At 45.3% G+C, this 18,046-nt stretch overlaps 1 protein-coding gene across 1 annotated transcript; it reads right to left on the bottom strand.

The window, feature by feature from the left end:
• Window positions 1-705: 705 nt before the first annotated feature.
• Window positions 706-17,751, bottom strand: pkdcca (protein kinase domain containing, cytoplasmic a). Its single transcript, XM_047029757.1, has 7 exons — window positions 16,665-17,751; window positions 9,687-9,809; window positions 6,498-6,772; window positions 6,287-6,366; window positions 5,451-5,558; window positions 2,132-2,305; window positions 706-1,932 (listed from the first exon to the last, which is right to left on the bottom strand). Exons 1-7 carry the CDS (start codon window positions 17,451-17,453, stop codon window positions 1,847-1,849), a joined length of 1,635 nt encoding a protein of 544 aa, XP_046885713.1. The 5' UTR covers window positions 17,454-17,751; the 3' UTR covers window positions 706-1,846.
• Window positions 17,752-18,046: the final 295 nt, after the last annotated feature.

The following is an 18,046-nucleotide window of genomic DNA, read 5'->3' as shown; positions in this document are numbered from 1 at the left end:
GACACAAGTAGCCTCTGGGGAGGGAGAGATAAAGGTTGGTGCCTCTTAAGGATGCTCCTGGCGTGCCGTGGCCTTCCACTCCTCCTGGTTAACAACCTCTCCCTTTGTCCTGACTCAGCTTAGGGTCACCAGGGGCAAAGGTCAAGGGTCACATTGCTTCATCTTCACTGGAGCACTTAGACAAAAGGGCCTCGCACACACACTAACACACAAATATGTCATCGCGAACGCGCTCACACACTTTCACCTCAAACACACACACATGGACACAACTGCACACACACACACAATGGCTTTCTTGAGAGCCAAGGGAATACGTTTTTCTTGAGACTTTACTTTCCTGAAAGCCTACACGGTAGGGTCCTGCCTGGGGCCCCAAAGAGCCCCAGTTTACCCCGGCCTCTGTGTCCCCCCACCCCCCGGCCCCCCCGGCACCCCTGGCCCCCTGGCTCCTGTGGCACTGTCCAGCTGTATAAGGCCATTGACCCAGGGGAGAAGCAGCTGGGCTGCAGGCCCATGCCAGCACCCTGGCCCCCTCTGCATCTCACACTCCAAATACTTCCACGACTGAAAATTGTGTTTGTTCTCAAAACACACACACACACTCACTTTCTCCATTTTTTTCTTTTTTTTCCTGGAAATAATTGAGGCCTTTCTGGGAGGAAGAGAGATTGGTAAAACTCATTTCATTCAGCCAGACTGCAATAGATTCCACACGTCTCACAAGGTTTTATTTTAGTTTTCATAAAAAAATAACAATCGCATTGCGCTTTGTTTATGTACATCAACCATCACCATGAACAACAAACACAAAATCAGATCGCTTTTGTACATTTAGTTGAATTCACTGTTGATTTATTCGTTTTTCACTGAGTGTGCTTTCATTGAAAGCAATAATACCCATACTCTTTGATTTTTTTCTGGTTATCTAAGCATCAATTCATATTTCCATAGGAAATCAACATGGAGAGATTATTTCCTGCCTTAGCAACTGGTGATGGGACTTTAGCCAACACACACTCTCTTAAATAAATACATGATCAACCACTCACCCAGCTCACAATACAACATTACATTTGGTCTAAAATGCTTAATCCACAAGCACCAAAGCCCCTTTTCACTGTAAAAGATCACAACCATGTCAGTGTCATCTTCCATTTTTGGTGTTTTAGATGTTTCAGATTTGAAATCTTATTTCCTGACTTGCTTTTTCAAAGCAGGGAGAGAAATTAAACACTGTTGGATTTTTTTGGGGAAAAAGTGCTGAATAGTTTTAAGAATTCAAAAGACGGGGTAGAATGAGCCCTTGTTTAGTTTTTTTGGGGGTAAGACATTCATTGGGTAGGTAGTAGTCTACCTACCTGAATAGGTAGTAGTCTAATGCTTGTTCGATTATGGATTTAGATAGAGAGGTATCCTAGAAATCCAAACAATCATTCATGTACCTCTTGCTGACACCACTGCACATTTAGGTAGTTTGGGATTTGTAGTTTTGAGTCTTTGTATACTTAGCTAGAGAGGCAACTTCACAATCACCTGAGCAATAAGCCAATGCACTTAATAACATTCCTTTGAAGAAAAACACATAAATGCTTTCTTGTAGAGATGGACGGAGCATTCTAAAGTTGTCACAACAACGTTGTCAAAGCGTTATTGCGACAACATACTGAGACTTGGGTCCTCTGTGCTTGTACAGGTAGGCGTGGTTTAGCATCCATCCTCCACTCCTTTTGGTCTTCCTATCCAACCAATGGGATGCTTTATTACACTGAGTGGGCTTGGCCCTGGAGCAGATGAGCCTATAGGAGGCCGGATGAGTTCTCAAGTCTCCTCCCCCTCCTTCGTTTCAGCTGCCCACTCTGATGTAGGCGATGCGTCCCTTGGCAGAGATTAGGCTGGCAGTCCCCGTCTTGAAGTGCACAAGCTGGTGGCCTGAAAGATGACATGTGTGTCAGCCTACATGCATACGTCCATAAGGGGGACTCATCGGGTAGGAGTGCATACAACGTAGGCTAAGGTCTTACTGCTGGGACCCGGATTTGATTTGATGTTCGAATCCGGTTCCACGAGCCATGTCCTCCCCTCCATATGAACGCACACAAACACATTTCGCAACACAATTAGCGCTCACCTGTCCAGGTGGTCTGATTGGTCAGAACGAATGCCCTGCACTTGGCATGGCTTTCACACACACCAATAGCCTCTGTGACGCTGAACACTGACAGCAGACATCCTTCGTGTTCATAGGACGGCCAGCAGCGGTAGTTCTCCCCGGGGATGGAGGCGTCCGCCACGCGCTTGTAGTCTGAGAGGAGAGGGGGAGGAGGGGTGCATCGGTCAGTCACCAAGGTGGAGAAACACAGAGAGAGAGAGAGAGAGAGAGAGAGAGAGAGAGAGAGAGAGAGAGAGAGAGAGAGAGAGAGAGAGAGAGACAGAGAGAGAGAGAGAGAGAGAGAGAGAGAGAGAGAGAGAGAGAGAGAGAGAGAGAGAGAGAGAGAGAGAGAGAGAAGTGAGAAAGGGAGTCTAGCCTAATACTTCAGAAATAGATCAGAGAGCAAGAGAAGAGGGAGTGTCTGAGAGTGCGCGGTGCCTGGCGGCTGCTACCGAGGCCTGTCCTGCACGTGTGTGTGATGAGCTGGCTGATTGTGTGAGTTCAGGGAAGGAAGGGGGGGGAAGGGGGGGTGATGGGAGAGCAGCATTGTGTGCCTGTCAGCAGCACAGTCCCCCAAACTGCTGGGGAACGCGAGGGGCAGCATGTCCCTGTGATCCTGCCCTTGTCGACCCCATCCCTCCTCCTCTTTCGCACACACACTCCCCTCTCTGCCCCCGCTAACTGTCTGACAAACATTGTAAAGGGCACTCTTCGTGACCTCTCCACAATGCATTCCACGGTTGCCAGGGTAACCGCGACCCAGGGCAGACAGGCTTCACAGAGTGACGGAGGGGGAGGGGGGGGGGGGGGATAAATAGGGAGGGAGAGACGGATGGGCGATGGAAGAGGCTTCCCAAGAAAGAGAAACGTCTACTCCCCCTTTTCTCCTCCAGTATCTCTTTCTCTATGAGTTACTCACTCCTGCCCCGGCGTTACCCTGGAACCCGGGGCCCCCAGCCACGACGTACAGCTCACTTCCTGTGAGGGAGGAGCCGCGTCTTTCAAAGTCTTAGACCGCCTGTATCTTCGTCATAGTGCAGGTGCTCTGTCTTACAGTATAAGTGACAAATAAGAAAGCTGGGAGGATAACCCATATCGTCTAAGCAGCCCCCCTGACTGCTGATTCTGCTGGTGGGAAGCCTGCTGTCTCTTTGTTAATACTGAGGTCAGTCATCCTCTGGTTCACCCATCATGGCTATGATTACACTCTGCATAGTCTTGATGCCTGGAAACCACACACCAGACAATCCATCCATGTTCAAGTGTGTGTGTGCGTGTGTGTGTGTGTGTGTATGTGTGCGTGTGTGTGTGCGTACGTGCTACAACTTGTATGGAACCTTCTTTTTTTTTTGCCTGAGCAGCATTGGGACAATATTTCCATAGACAATGCACTCTCTGAGTACACATTCTGTACACTCTGCCCCCCCCCCTCCCCCCCCCACACACACACAGCAGTCTGTGGGTTTAACTAAACTTCACAGGTCTGTGACAATGGCACTGATGAGAAGAAGAGGGCAGCTTCCAAGTGCACCCCCACCCCCATCACCCCCCCCCCCCTCCTCCAACCCTATACAATCCTGTCAGTCTGTAGAGCGTGAATCATTGAGTACCCTCTCACTCACACACACCACACCCACAAACCGGTTGGTGCTCTAACTCAAACACGACATCATGATGGCTTTTCGGTTGCCGTTAAAGAGCATCCGATCTCCTACTGTATACTCTGGCCTCCATCCTCCGGGCTAGGGCCCTGAGAAACAGTCCCAGTTCCAGTGATTTACAGGAGAAGGGTTGCATGGCTGTTTGAAGCTGAAAAAGAGGGATAGCCTTTAAATGGCAGGGAGAGCGGGGCAGGGTGTTCTGTACGATTTACAGTGTGGAGAGCACACACACACACACACACATAGGCATGTACACACACACACACACACACATAGGCATGTACACACACACGGTCCAGCCTGCATGCGTGGCAGCATACAGCCCTTCTCCGGGACGTAGTAAATAACCACAGCTATTAGAAGCTTTATGGCCGTAATTAATGCTTTATGGAGCTTTCGCTCTCTCTAAATGGTCGACTTAAAAGCTCCAGCGACGGGGAGAAAACGGAAGAGGAGGCGGAGGGGCGGATTGTGTAATCGTGGAAAAAGCACATGATGTGAGGCCACATTCCACAGGGAAGCCTTCCCCACAGACAAGCACTGGCTGCAGATCCCGGCCTTCCTCGACCGAGCTAACGAGGATGGAGGCCAATCGCGGCTGTCGCGGACCAGCAGCTAAGGGAAGGGGTGATAGCGAAGGGGGGGACGTGGAGAGAGGAAGGCTTGTTTTAAGCCCAGCTCTGGCCCTCGGGCTGAGGGTAGCCATCACTCAACGCCAGCCTGTGTCTGCTTTTGCACTGCCAGTGGAGCGGAGTGAGGACTCATGGAGGAATGGAGAGAGAAAGGGAAGGGGAAAGAAGAGGAGGGAAGAGGGCACTCGGGGAATGTACGGGTGGAAGAGGGGAAAGACAGGGAGGGGACGAGGAGGGAAAAAGTCAAACGACAAAATGAAGCCAAGCGACGAGGAGAGAGTGGGAGAGGGAGAAAGGGGGTTCCCTCGCAGTGCATCATGGGATCATCCGATTGCTAGACCTGTCTGTCTTCCCCCGCAGCCTCTCTCCGTTACATAAATGGTAATCTTTTTGATCTCACTCTATTTGTCATGACCGTATCTGACATATCAGAGCTCTGCCTCGCTCCTGGATCTCACACACGCACACACACACACATGTACTGACACACATACACACTCTCTGTCTCTCTCTTTCCAACGCATTGACACATTCTTTATATATTTCCCTCTCTCTCTCTTTCTCTCTCATCAGTCTCACAAACTGTTTCTAGCTCTCTCACACAAATACGCACACAATGGCTTCATGATTATCCTGCATTATGTACCGTTATCAACCCTGCTGTTCGTAAGTAAGGTCATAACCTGGACCATATGCAGTCTGCAGAGGAACATAGCAGTGTACAGGGCCAGACCAGGACATAGGGTCTAGGGTTATCTAACTTGATTACACTCTCTCAGGCCTCATCTCTAGGACAGAGGTGGATGTGACTACATTAGAATGTTATCTCACAGGAATGTATGTAAACACTGGAGTGATTATAGCGTGAGACCTAGTGAGTGAGAGTAGTTGTGAGGTGTGTGTGTGAGTGGATATGCGTGTGTGTGTGTGTGTGTGAGTGGATATATGTGTGTGTGTGTGAGTGGATATGTGTGTGTGAGTGGATATGTGTGTGTGTGTACTCACCAGCTCTGTGTGCCTGAGTGTTGTTCTGCAGATATAACCCGTTTCTGTACTGGTGCAACACATTCTCCAGCTGGACCAGTGTCTCATCCATCCCCCAGACCAGCTCCCCTGGGACAGCAACAACTCAGGATTAACATTCCTTCACTGTGTTGTTTACACATTACAAATCCTACAGACCATTGTTGCACTGACATAAAAGCATACCATTGTAATAAAACAGTGGACAAACCCAAATGCTATGCACATACCCAGACAAAACATGTGATGGAAGGTCTTTGATCGGGGAACATGGGACAAAGACTGTGTTTGCTTTTGACACACACACACAAACACGTATGCACACACACACGCACTACTGTGATGGTTGTTATGCTCTCTGTGTGATTATACTGACTGACTAGGAAAGATATGATCACATGAGCTGGCCTCTAATCCTACACAACTGACACACACACGCACACACACACACACACACACACACACACACACTGCTGCCCAAAATGTCTGCGCCTTCACGGCTTGTTGTGTCCCAGAGGAACAGATTTCAAACCCTTTGCTGACATACCATCATCCTGATAAGCAGATAGATAAAAAGAAAGAGAGAGAGAGAGAGACAGAGAGAGAGAGAGAGAGAGAGAGAGAGAGAGAGAGCGGGAGAGAGAGAGAGAGAGAGAGAGAGAGAGAGAGAGAGAGAGAGAGAGAGAGAGAGAGAGAGAGGAGAGAGAGAGAGAGAGAGAGAGAGAGAGAGCTGTACAAGTTTTGTGGATGAAATTATGTAGCTCCATTGCACAAGCAGTCAAACTCTTGAAGAACTAGATATACAGACTGACACTAACCTGTAGAGTTGACTATCTTGTCCAGTAAGGGTCTTAGTGCGGGCGGGGCACTGTGAGGCAGTAGGTATGTGAAAAAGAACCTGGAAATAAACAGAATATTAATGGTAAATTAACTTTGAATTCCTGTAGATTACCTTTAGTCAACGTACAAACTGTCATTTTCACAATTTCAACCAAAATATCCAGTCTCTCCTTTATTATTCTACCTTACCTGTATGCATTGTACAAGTTCCTTTTCTCATTGATGCCAACACAGCGCCCTCTGTTGCAGGGGAGGGTGAAGTTGCGGGCGGGAAACTCCATGACGCAGTCGGAGGGTGAGAAGGGGGAGCAGGGGGCCTCCTCTGTGCTGGCATCATCCAGGTCTGTGACCTTGAGCTCCCCCGCCACCAGAACAAACTGGCGCGGCCTGAAGTCCAGCAGGGTGACGGAGCCCAGAGGAGAGTGGGCCAGGTAGTGGAGCAGACGCACCAGACTCAGACAGATCTATTGAAAGCAAACACATGTACACGCTGGTCAGATTCTCAACTATGTACAGTCAGCTTTATACAGACAGCGTGTAGAAGTATACACTTCTGTTGTGCCTCATTTCTTTCTCTCAAACCAAATTCTTCATTCTCTCCTCCCGGACCTGACGCTGTTCAGCTGAGACCTGTTTGTTTAGGAATTGTATGGTCCTCTTTTGGAACACAAGTTTACTAAGCCCCTGTACTCCTCTATAGCTACTTATAAATCTCCAAGTAAAGCACTTCAGTGTGTTCTAGTGTGTTGGGGATTCTGCTTGTGTGTGTGTTTGTGTGTGTGTGTGTGCATGTGTGTTTGCCCGACCCAAGGATAATCCGTTCCTCATTGTTTCCAGGAAACAAGGGTAGCAACTGGGGCTGGGAGGGGCATGTGAAGGGCAGGACTAAGACCCTGACACAGAGACTCTAAACCAAATATCACTGTGTCCCCAGGAACAGACAGAAGGAGGAAAGACAGAATGAGGGATTGAGAGGAGGAGGAGCCCAACAGCTCAATCCTCATTCAGGCGAGACAAAAGCTGGTTTTAATGTACTGGGGACCAGGAGAGAGTGAGAGAGGTCAGACTTAGACCATGGAGCTCGAGAGAAAGAGAGAGACAGAGACAGAGAGAGAGAGAGAGAGAGAGAGAGAGAGAGAGAGAGAGAGAGAGAGAGAGAGAGAGAGAGAGAGAGAGAGAGAGAGAGAGAGAGAGAGAGAGAGAGAGAGAGAGAGAGAGGTAAAGAGAGGGAAAGAGAGAGAGAGAGAACAAGAGAGAGAGAAGGAAGTGAGAAAGGGAGTCTAGCCTAATACTTAAGAAATGGGTCAACTTGAACACAAATGATTATGAGCAATATGAATATGATCGTGTATGTGATTCACCGTTTTCTCACATACAGCTACGGTCTAAATGCAAAAATAAATCATAAAAGCACCCGATGTGTCCGTCGGAGTACGCCAGCACAGGAGCACACGCTACTTATGATAATCGTATGTAAATGAGGCTCGGCTAGGGTTATGGAGGTGACGGGGGAGGGGTCCAAGGAGGATGTGGGTGTGCCTCGCTCGCTGACAGCGTCTGTAGGCCATGAAAGGCTTCGTCAACGCAGACAGGAAATGGCGACGGACCTAAATGGAGCGTTTGAAATTCAGTGGTTTTTACTGCGCACGTCCCACGAGTCTATCAACGCCTCAGACGAACCGCAAATGTCTGACGAAGAGGCTCTTTTCGTAATCATTCGTATTTGTACACTTCTTTTTTTCGCGTCCCGTTCCAAGGGAGGGAGGGAAGGAGGAGAGGAGGGAGGAGGGGGGGGAGGGGGGGATAACCAACACGTTGGGGGACAAAGAAACAACCTCTGTCCCCTGCACATTGAGATGGTCTTTGTTGATCACATGGTGAAAGACGAATATTCTCCCTACCGTTTTCCATCCATATTCCCTCACTGCATGACAGGACAAGTCACAGAAACAACAAGACATCTCAATGAAAAACAGGTATTTCTCTCCAGGGTCTCTCCAAATCCTTCTTCCACCACCGTACCAGTTTTGAAACCGCCTGGTCAGTTACAGAACCATTTGGAGAAGACAACTGATGTTTACGGGGAACTTAAAGTGATCTGACAGACTTTTCTGTTCCTCTAAAACAAAGGAACAAGCAACAGAAAAGTCTATAAAAGTAGGTATTTCATGGCCACTGTTTAAAAGGGAAATGTATTAAAAGGCAAATTTATTGTACACGTGCTAGGCATTGGTATCCTCTGTGGAAGCAATCACGAGCCTAGAAACTCTTCTGGCTGTCGTTCAAGACTCAGGAAATCAAAGTGGAACGCTACCTCAATGTATATATTTACCAGGCAGATGTAATTTCAGATAGCTTACTAGCCAAACTGCAAACGGCCCCTCTGTGTTTGGTGGAGGGGTGTCCCACTGCTAAAAAGGCAGTGTTGTTGTAACAGAATGAGACAAATGATGCTGGGTGATGACATGTTGAACGGTGTGGTGTAGCGTTGTGGGGGACAGCAGTGACACGTATAAGGATGTGTTGAGCTGTAGTGGTTGTGTCAGTGGTAACACTAGGGATACGGGAACTCCTTTCAATGTAACACTCAACCCAACCCAGTGTTCCCCATAGTTTCCCTGTGCCACCATGTGTTAACTGTCAAATGTAACAATAAGCTGATGGACCGCACAACTCCCTGACTTCTCTTAGAGGAGAAGCTAAGTTCTTCTGTACATTGCATGAAGAGGAGAGGAGAAAAGAGAGTGGAAGGGTAAAGGAAATGAGTTAGGAGAAAACAAGGGAGAGAGATGGGATGAAATTAGGATAGGAAATAGGAAAGCGGAGGAGAGGACTTGCGGGTGAGTGTTTTAGCTCCTCAGTGAAGGAGGCATTCCCGTCAGTGAAGCAGGCATTCCCCTCCAACCCGCCCAGAGGAAGTTATAGGAAGCAATTCGAGCGGTGCTTTAGCGATAGTGATATACAGATAGTCAGACCAGGCTCTGCAGCCCACATGCTCAACCCTAAGACTCTCAGGAAACATACTGGAGCAAAAAGCTCTGGAAATACCATTGTACATTATGTAGCTACTGTAGCAGCAGGCAAGGCTTGCCTGGCTCATTTGTCCTTGGTAATAGAGAGACCCTAACAAAACCCAAAAAGGCAAATTGTTTATTTGAGACACCCCCAATGATCTTGAGTACAACTCTACAGCATGGCCATTGTTCTGACCAGACTTCTGACTTACATTACATCATAACTAAGTTCTAAGTTTAAGTCCTCATTCCAGCCATCTGTGACAGGGGGTTACACGTGTGTGTTTAGGCGTGGGTGTGGACCAGCATGTGTCCAGAGTGTCCAGTACATGTATCTTTGTGTGTGTGTGTGTGTGTGTCTTACCCTGAAGCGTTCCTCCCAGGAGGTCTGGAGCAGCTGGATCATCTCCAGAGGACTGCCCAGCTCAGTGATGGCCGTCACCGTGTCCTGAATGTCATTGCTGTCCTGGTAGCAGTAGCCATACAGCTGAGGAAACGCAAGGAACACACTCATGTTAGGCTATTAGCGCAACGTAACCTCCATGTTGTTTCTGACTCTGGCTAATCCTCCATTACGAACAACTGAAGAGAAGAGAAAAGTGACCAGGAATGGCCCACATACTGTATGCTTACTTTATGAAAATAATTGAATTCCCGAACGCTTCAACAAGAGCTAAATTCTGATTTAAATGTGTCGTGTTACAACGTTTTCTTGCAAGACATGAAATTGTGTTTAGCTGTTGCTTTTGGATGATTTTAATGGTTTACTCTCCACTACGTGGCTGAGGTGACCGTTGAGGCGAGTCTGGATGCTTGCTTGCAGAAACATTTGCTTTAGCTAATTTGTGCCAGAAGAACCAGTTAAAATTAGAGGGCATGAAATTTAATCTTAAAGGATAACAATCAACATAGTTGTAAACTATACCACCAGGAACTCTGAATCAAAGAAAATCCACTGACCAAGAAAAGCGGAGAGGGTGGCACACCAAAGTCACTCTCAATCTTCCGCAAGAAAGTATATTTTACGTTTATTTTGTGAATATATGCAGTCCAAAAGTGGAAAAATGGCTTCCTGCTCTGTGATCTGTGTTTGTTGGCAGTTTGGGTGCGTCTGAAGAGATGTTTATGGATGTGGTGCATGACGAGCAATCTGAGGTGGCCTCGGGCAGTGCCAGCCCTGTGGGTGAGGAGGAACAGCCAGCGGGCAATGCCTGGCACTGTGCCCCCTCACCCCACCCCTGGGTCCTGCCAGGAGTGCATGGGAGTGTCTAAACCAACAACACCTCTCAGATCTACATGAAATAAAAACAAGCTTACATTTCTGTTTTAGTTGAAGAGCATGGCAGATTTTTTTTTTCTTTTAGCCCAAGCAATACAGCTCCTCAAATGATTTTACAGTAAGGCTGTTCATGTGTGTGATTTATCATATGGCACTTTCTAGAAGATGTGGAAAAAACTATTATTTAAAAGGTTTCAATTCCCTTCAATGACTAATGTGTGTTTGTGCATGTGTGTTGATTGTCAGCACATTCTTGTGTGAGCATGACTGCATCAGGGCAGTGTTTTCTTTCCATGGCAGACCCCTCAGCTGCCCTGGTTTCTCTGAGATAACAGTTGCATGCCGGGATACTGTTTGTGTTTGCATTGGATTTGGTGCCATTTTATCTGGCTTGGGTTCAAAGGTCATTCACCTTTTTACTTGTTACACTACAATGTGCTTTGCTGCTGACAGTTTTCCAATGTTTACAGTACTCCTGTATATTTCAACTGAAACTCAACATATCCAAGACCTGGAGCCTGTGGAACTAGAAAGTGTGTGGGGTGAGGTAAGTGTGAAAATGGCAGCAGATATTTTTTTAGGGCAGTCAACAGTAGTAGGCCTGGCAGCTCTCTGGGAGCTTGGCTGAAGGGGAGAAGTGAGTCAGCTTAGTTGCCAGGCAATAAGGAAGGGATGGGGAATGGGGGAGACCCACACACTCAGACTTAAAGAGATATACTGCCCAAAGCCAAGGTTGTAACTAAGGCCAACTAGGCAAAGAAAGCTGAGCCTCCATACTGTATATCTTTATTTGACATACTGGAGTGTATGGTTTTAATCAAAGAAAGAATTAACGGCTGAATTCTGCTCATGGTTGTCATGTCAGTAACAGACAGACAGGTCTGAGTCAAGTGAAGGCGCTAACTCCGGAAAGCTCAGCTACAGTATAGGTAAGACTTGAAAACATTTTAGATTTCAATACAGTATTTCTGTATGGGGCGTTATTAAATCTTAAGTAAGGGAGGGGGCCTAGTGGGACCTGGCTGGCTGTCTGGCTGTTAGCCCTCAGCCACATTCATTTTCACCAGGCCAGGATCCTGGACAGGGATCAAACCAGGGGCAGAGACAGCCATGTTTGTCCAGAGATGAAGCCCCCAGCATCTGCCAGGGCCCAGAGCACACTGCTGCTCCTCTGTAAGCCCCATGTCACAGGAGGACTACGGGGTGTCTGGCAAACAAGACCTGCTCTCTAACACCCACATGATACTAACTGGCTCTCTGTTACAGAAGGGGATTGAATGTAAGCTCCAAATGTGTTTTAATTTCCCTCACAAATCAGGTAAGCTGAGGAGTAATAAGCTACAAATTATTTTATGTGGCAATTTATTCAGAGGTTGTGCCAGGTCAGTGTGTATTTTAAGGATTTAGTTTCTTGCCTGTGTGTGTGAATGTGTTTTAGTGTGTGCCACTAATCAAAAGCTTGTTTTGTGTGTAGCTAGGGTACATATCGTATGACGTTAATGGTAGAATTGGTTATGCCTTGTTTTAATCAGAGTCTTGGAAGTAGTGCCACTGGCAAAGAGAACAAATGTCATTTTCTCATTCCATATGAATTGATCCTTGTACATTAAACATATTTGAGACTTATGATGCAATAAAAAAGGGTGGGTGAAATCCTTCAAACTCAAAGTTTGGGTGAATGAAGGCTTTTTAAAAGTTTACAGTTTTGATGATTACACACTCTGTTTATTCCTTTTTCCTATGTGTAATTTACCTTATTTCATATTGACACACATCAACATGATTGCGACAGAGGGTTTGGGTTGCTAAGAACTATGACTATGAGCACTCCTTTGATGACTGGGCAAACTACAATAAACAAAAACCTTTAAGCACACTCACACTTGATAGCTAGGAAATGGAGAGAATAATCATAGAGCTCTTTTTTTGTCCTGCAATTTATATTACAAACGTTGTCCCATAAAAGAGAAACAGACAGGGGTAGCGGGGCTAACTTCAGGCCTTCGAAACGGAGGAATTCCTTCCAATACTCTGGAGCGATCTTCTAATTTCCTCCAAAACCACATCAAAGGTTCTCTCCAAGGGTTAACACAAGCTGGCAGATCTATCTGACCTGGACATGTCTGGTCTGGAACTCAAACACAGGGAAGTGGTTACACAAGGGTTAACCCCATGCTAATGGTGTGGGACCATGTAGCTCACCACATCAAATGGTGCTTCTATAATTATCCCCTATAAAAACAGAGCATTTAAGTTATATTTTCTAAAACAAGAAACTGTCTTTTGAAGATATTAAATGTTCAAAGAGCTGAATATGTGAAAATCACATGATATGGTCATTTTTAAATGTTTAAAAGATGCATGAATGTGAATACGTAGAAAATCTCACAGAATTAAAGGAACCCTTGATGGAACCTCTCAATTTCTAGGTCTAATCCCTGTGATCGAGACGGATCCATCCTGCTCTGTGTACAGAGATGGAGGACAGACACTCAGGCCTCAGGAGCCATGGGTCCAGAGCAGAGCTTGATCAGAACCAGGGCCGGGCTTCAGGGGCTCAGGGGGGCCGTGGACCGCTATCCCTCTCCCACCCCGAGCTTCCTTCCCCTGGAAGTCAGAGGTTAACGTGTTAATCCTGCTCTTAATTGCAACTGTGTCTACAGCTGACTTCACAGGCATACACCCTCCTTCCTCTGCGCTCTGTCCGGTCTCTCTCTCTCTCTGTCTCTCTTCTCTTCATCCTTACACTGAGTCCAGGGTTTTTTTTGCGACTGGGATGACTTTTTGCGGCTCCAACTTTCACATTGGAGGATGGAGGGGGCGGGGGACGGGTGAAAGAATGACAAGCTAATGTAAATATAATCCAGAGCTCCTGGCTCTAATAGCCTGAATCCAAACACACTCACAGCCACATTCATTTCTGCACACATACACGGCCATTTCATAAAGGCACAAATACACACACACCAGCCCCGTGAAAGATATCTCTTTATCCCTTAACCGCCCCCCTCTCCTTCCTGCCTTCCACCTTTTCCCTACCACACACACACACACACACACACACACAGTTCAGACAGCGCCTCTGGTTATCTCCCTCTCTGATCTGTTCAAATTCATCTTGTTCACACTCAGGCTAACAAGGAGCAGGTCAGAGAGAGTGAAACACGCCCGCTGGTGTGAGAACACATGTCTAGTCCAGCCCTAGCTTCACTTTAGGCATCTGGATTCGAGGGCCACCCTAGTGATGCATTGCAGGGAAACTAGGAACTTTGATGTTAATGACTCTTTCAATGTCTTTGTGATGCTTTTTTATCTTAATGGTATTCACCAGCAACTACAAAGCTTTTAAGCTTCAGTTTTTATATCTTAAGAGAGCATTTTCATGCAGGTATTTTTACATAAAATCTTACTGTTTTGCTACTGCAAAACCGTTCCTAAGGTATACGGTGCACTACTGAAGTCGTGGCCGCTCTCTGCTTTCAAGGCCAACTCTGAGGATGTGCTGAAGGATTCTCGACCTGTCTCGGCATATTACGTTTTTTGTGTTATTCTTGAATACGATCTTTGTACAATTCAACCCCTGCCCAGTTTGATACGTCATTTTCCTCATTCCGTTACCTCTAATAGTGTATTTGTTCCTTGTGCAAGAAAAAAAACGAATTTGCCTGGGAGCTGGTTTACAGTTTTCTATTCCTGGACTACAACTCGTATTTATAACGTATTCAAGAAGAACTAATACTTTCCTGTCACATTGTACAAAATGTATGTTTATGTTAGCATGATACAGTATGAAACTATTCTGGTAAAAAAATATAAATTGTATTCAACAGAAAGTGTTTGTTCTCAAATAAATCTACTTGGAAGTATTCACTTGAAACAAAAAGAATGCAACAAACTGTATTTGTCATCCACCCACAAATGCTGGTCTGTGTGATTTGCATGTACATGGGATGCATGCATGCATTGAGCAAGCAACTATGCATACGTATGTGTGTGAGGAAGAGTGCGAGTGTATGAATGTGTTTGCGTGTATAGCATAAAACACATAAAAGTCTGAGTGGACATAAGGAATGTGTGTATGACCTTTAACCTTGACTGTAGTCTTACTTCCACTACTAGATATTGAATGTGAACCTAAAATGTACTTTTATATATGCTAGATATTGATAAAGATAGGTTTAGATGTTAATGTGCTGTCTTTCATGACTACAACTGTGTAGGAAACCCAGTGAGCAAACCTAATTAAATATTAATTATTAAAGAACAAAAAACATTCAATGTGCTGCCATCATAAAGAATAACAAAGGTTAGGTTATGTGTATAAAAAATAAGTTAACCTGTTGTCTGTTTCAAAAAGCTACAATACTTGTTTGCCAACTGTTTACTTTACCTACAGTATATAGTAAAAAGAATATTGTAAAAACGAAATTAAGCATTTAACAAGTTGCTTTAATGTAAAGTAAAAAGAGAAAAAGTACCATTTATAAATTGTGATTGTTGGATAGTTAAAAAATATTAAATGTAGGCTTGTGTGTTTGGATTGTATATGTGATAAAGGTGAATGAAATGTAAATATAGCCACACTGTTATAATAAGCTACAGTTTCTTTAATATGGATCCCAACCTCAGGCTTTGGAGCTGGATGACAAATTAATCAAGGGTTTTTGTGAATTACAAAAGACTGATCCCAAAAATAAAATTGTACATGTAGTAATTATAATTTACCTTGTGTTCAGTGCAAAATATGTGTGTTCAGTTAGCTATGTATGTTGTTGTTAAAAGTTGGCTATGAGGCCAAAAGGGCCATTCTCTTGGGAACTTTTATTTGACCGCTGTAAATCTGTGTGCTTTTGGTGTGTGCTTGTTTTTAATAATTGTACCATGCATGATAATATGGCTGAGAACTATCGCAATACAGGAAGTTCAAGATAACTGCTTCAAAACTAATATGCGAATGCCATTGTCCACCATTAAAGAAGAATCAGTTTTGCTTGCTTTTCTATTTTAATTAGAGCGCTGCACAGCAGGGCTCATGCTGAGTATATTACAGTAAAAAAACGAATTCCGCTAGTTGCAAAAAGCCTCTCCAGTTCAGCAGTTGGCTCAAGTGCCCACAACACCTTTTTAGAGTCTGCACCCTGTGAGCTGATTAAAGTCTAGACAATAAAACCATTTTTAATAACCACAGACTGACCTTTCAGTTTAGGAAACCTTTGGGCTCCAATGACCTGTGTAGCCCTACAGCAAATTTATGTAAATTAATAATAGGCTAGTCGATAGATCTACAATACTTTTGCGGATAGCCTAACCTTTTACGCATATGTACAGCCTATTATTATAAACATTTAAGTACACACTGAGGTGTATAGAAAGAACAGCTGTATCGTTTTAGCTTAGGCCTATGTTTACGTGAGTGAGTTGATAAAATATATGCCACAGCAGAACTTACAAATGAGACTCTGAGGTCGACGAACACTGCCTGGGGTGGCGCAACGACTCACGCGCCAGATCTGCAACCCCGCTGATAAGCTTAAAATCGGCAATGTAACAACTCAGCAATGGCTCTCTCTCAAGCACATTCTATTAATCAGTCTCTACTAGTTGTACCACACGTATGCCTCAAACGCGTCAATCACACCAATATTTTGTGGTGGTTACTCGACTGCTGCAGGTTTTGAACGGATTTCCATACTTTATGAAAACTCAGAAATGTTTGAAGGGTATTTAGACTACATGTGTTACTTCTAACACACGAGGAGTGAATTTTCACGCCAAAGCTTATTTGGTCATTAGGGAGGAATGACTGATGTCTTTTGTCTTCCTTGTTAGACTATTGCAGGACAAACGCTTGTAAATTAATTGGTAAAATAAGGAAATTGTTGTTGTATTATTTCTTTTGAAGAAATATTAATTGTGACTTTAGACCTTTGGATATGACTTTACAGTGATATTATAAAATGTAAAAATGTTAACAGATGTTTTCTTCAAGCTAAGAGAAGAGACACTACCTGATTATGGACATGTGAGATAATCTAACAGCGATTAGAAATGAATGAAGATTACCTTTAAAATATTGGGATGTTGCAACCTCTCCATCAGCGTCATCTCTTTCACTATTTTGAAGGAGGCAAGTTTGTAGCAGTCTCCTTGTGAGCCATATTTCTTTACGCAATTTTCCATATCATGTCCCCCAAAATCAACAGATTTCAGAGCCACTGAGAAGCTGCTGTTAAGAGCTGCTTTGTACACAGCCTTTGTGTAGCCTGAACCAAGGTACTGCACATTAGTCACGTTGTCAATGCTGCTGCAGCCAAGCATCAGTGTACCGTTAATGCTCCTTGAATAAATTGAAAAATCTTTCTGTGATTTCACGTGAAGGTATGTCGACGGAGAAAGTCGATTTTGAAAACGGGTCTGTCGGTTATCAATTCTATCAATGACTTTGACAGGGTCCCAACTGTGCCCTGGCTCTAAATCCATCAATCTTCTACGCTCCAGCGGGCGGACTGGGTTTCCAGTGCCCGGCACATGTGCTTGGCGCCGACGGTACTGGACAACCTCGTCGAACCTTTCTTGTATTTGCAGCTGGAGATCGTGGAGGCTTCCTGTGTTGGATTTACTGTTAGGCTCAGCGGCCGTCTCGGTGACTGGTTCACCGAGGTGAAGCTGAAAGTCGCCCGTAACCCGTTGCTGTTTTTCGTGGTAGTACCGATGTGCTCTATTTCGGTTTTGGTGGTGCTCAAATCCTGGTATATAGAGCAAATTCATAAGAGTACCTAGAAAAAATGAAAGGCAAAAGCCTGCCGCGACCATAATCTTTCTACGCTTCATTATCAGATTTATTAATAGCATAAATATCTTTGTCCTCAGCTCCTGCCCCCGCCTACCAGTCTAGCACCTCTGCAGCGGTGCCCGAGTCCACAGTGTGCGTGAAAAATAAATGGTTATTCCGATGCTGATAATGATGCCGAACGCGCTGTGATCACGTCTTCATCCTGAAGTTATGATTTATGCAGCCACGCAGTATAAGGATCCACCCCATATAAGGTTGATCATGGTGACACTTGCCTTCGCAGACTGCAAACCCCCCTCTGTAGCCCGTGCGCGCATCAGGCAGGGGTGCTTGCTCAGACTGGAAGCCCCTGAGCGACTAAACAAAAGACGCTAGTGATTGACAGACTAAGTCGTCATGCAGCGGTGTGATGACTGTAGTTCTTCTATCATTCCACTTGTACTTCCAATACGTTCAGAACGGGCGCCGTAAGACCACACTTCCCATGGTGCAAAGGGAAAAACACAGAGGACTTGCCAGCAAACCAGCAGCTGTGGGGCGGTCTTTTGGTTTTCTTCGAGCTGCCGTTTCGAGTAATAGCACGCTCCGTAACTGCCCACTAAAATGAATGATGAAAACGCATTAGTTGATGGACATTCATTAGACAACTACA

Source organism: Hypomesus transpacificus, chromosome 11 (genome assembly GCF_021917145.1).
Source record: "Hypomesus transpacificus isolate Combined female chromosome 11, fHypTra1, whole genome shotgun sequence".
NCBI lineage: Eukaryota > Metazoa > Chordata > Actinopteri > Osmeriformes > Osmeridae > Hypomesus > Hypomesus transpacificus.
This window is presented reverse-complemented; position numbering and strand designations above follow the sequence as displayed.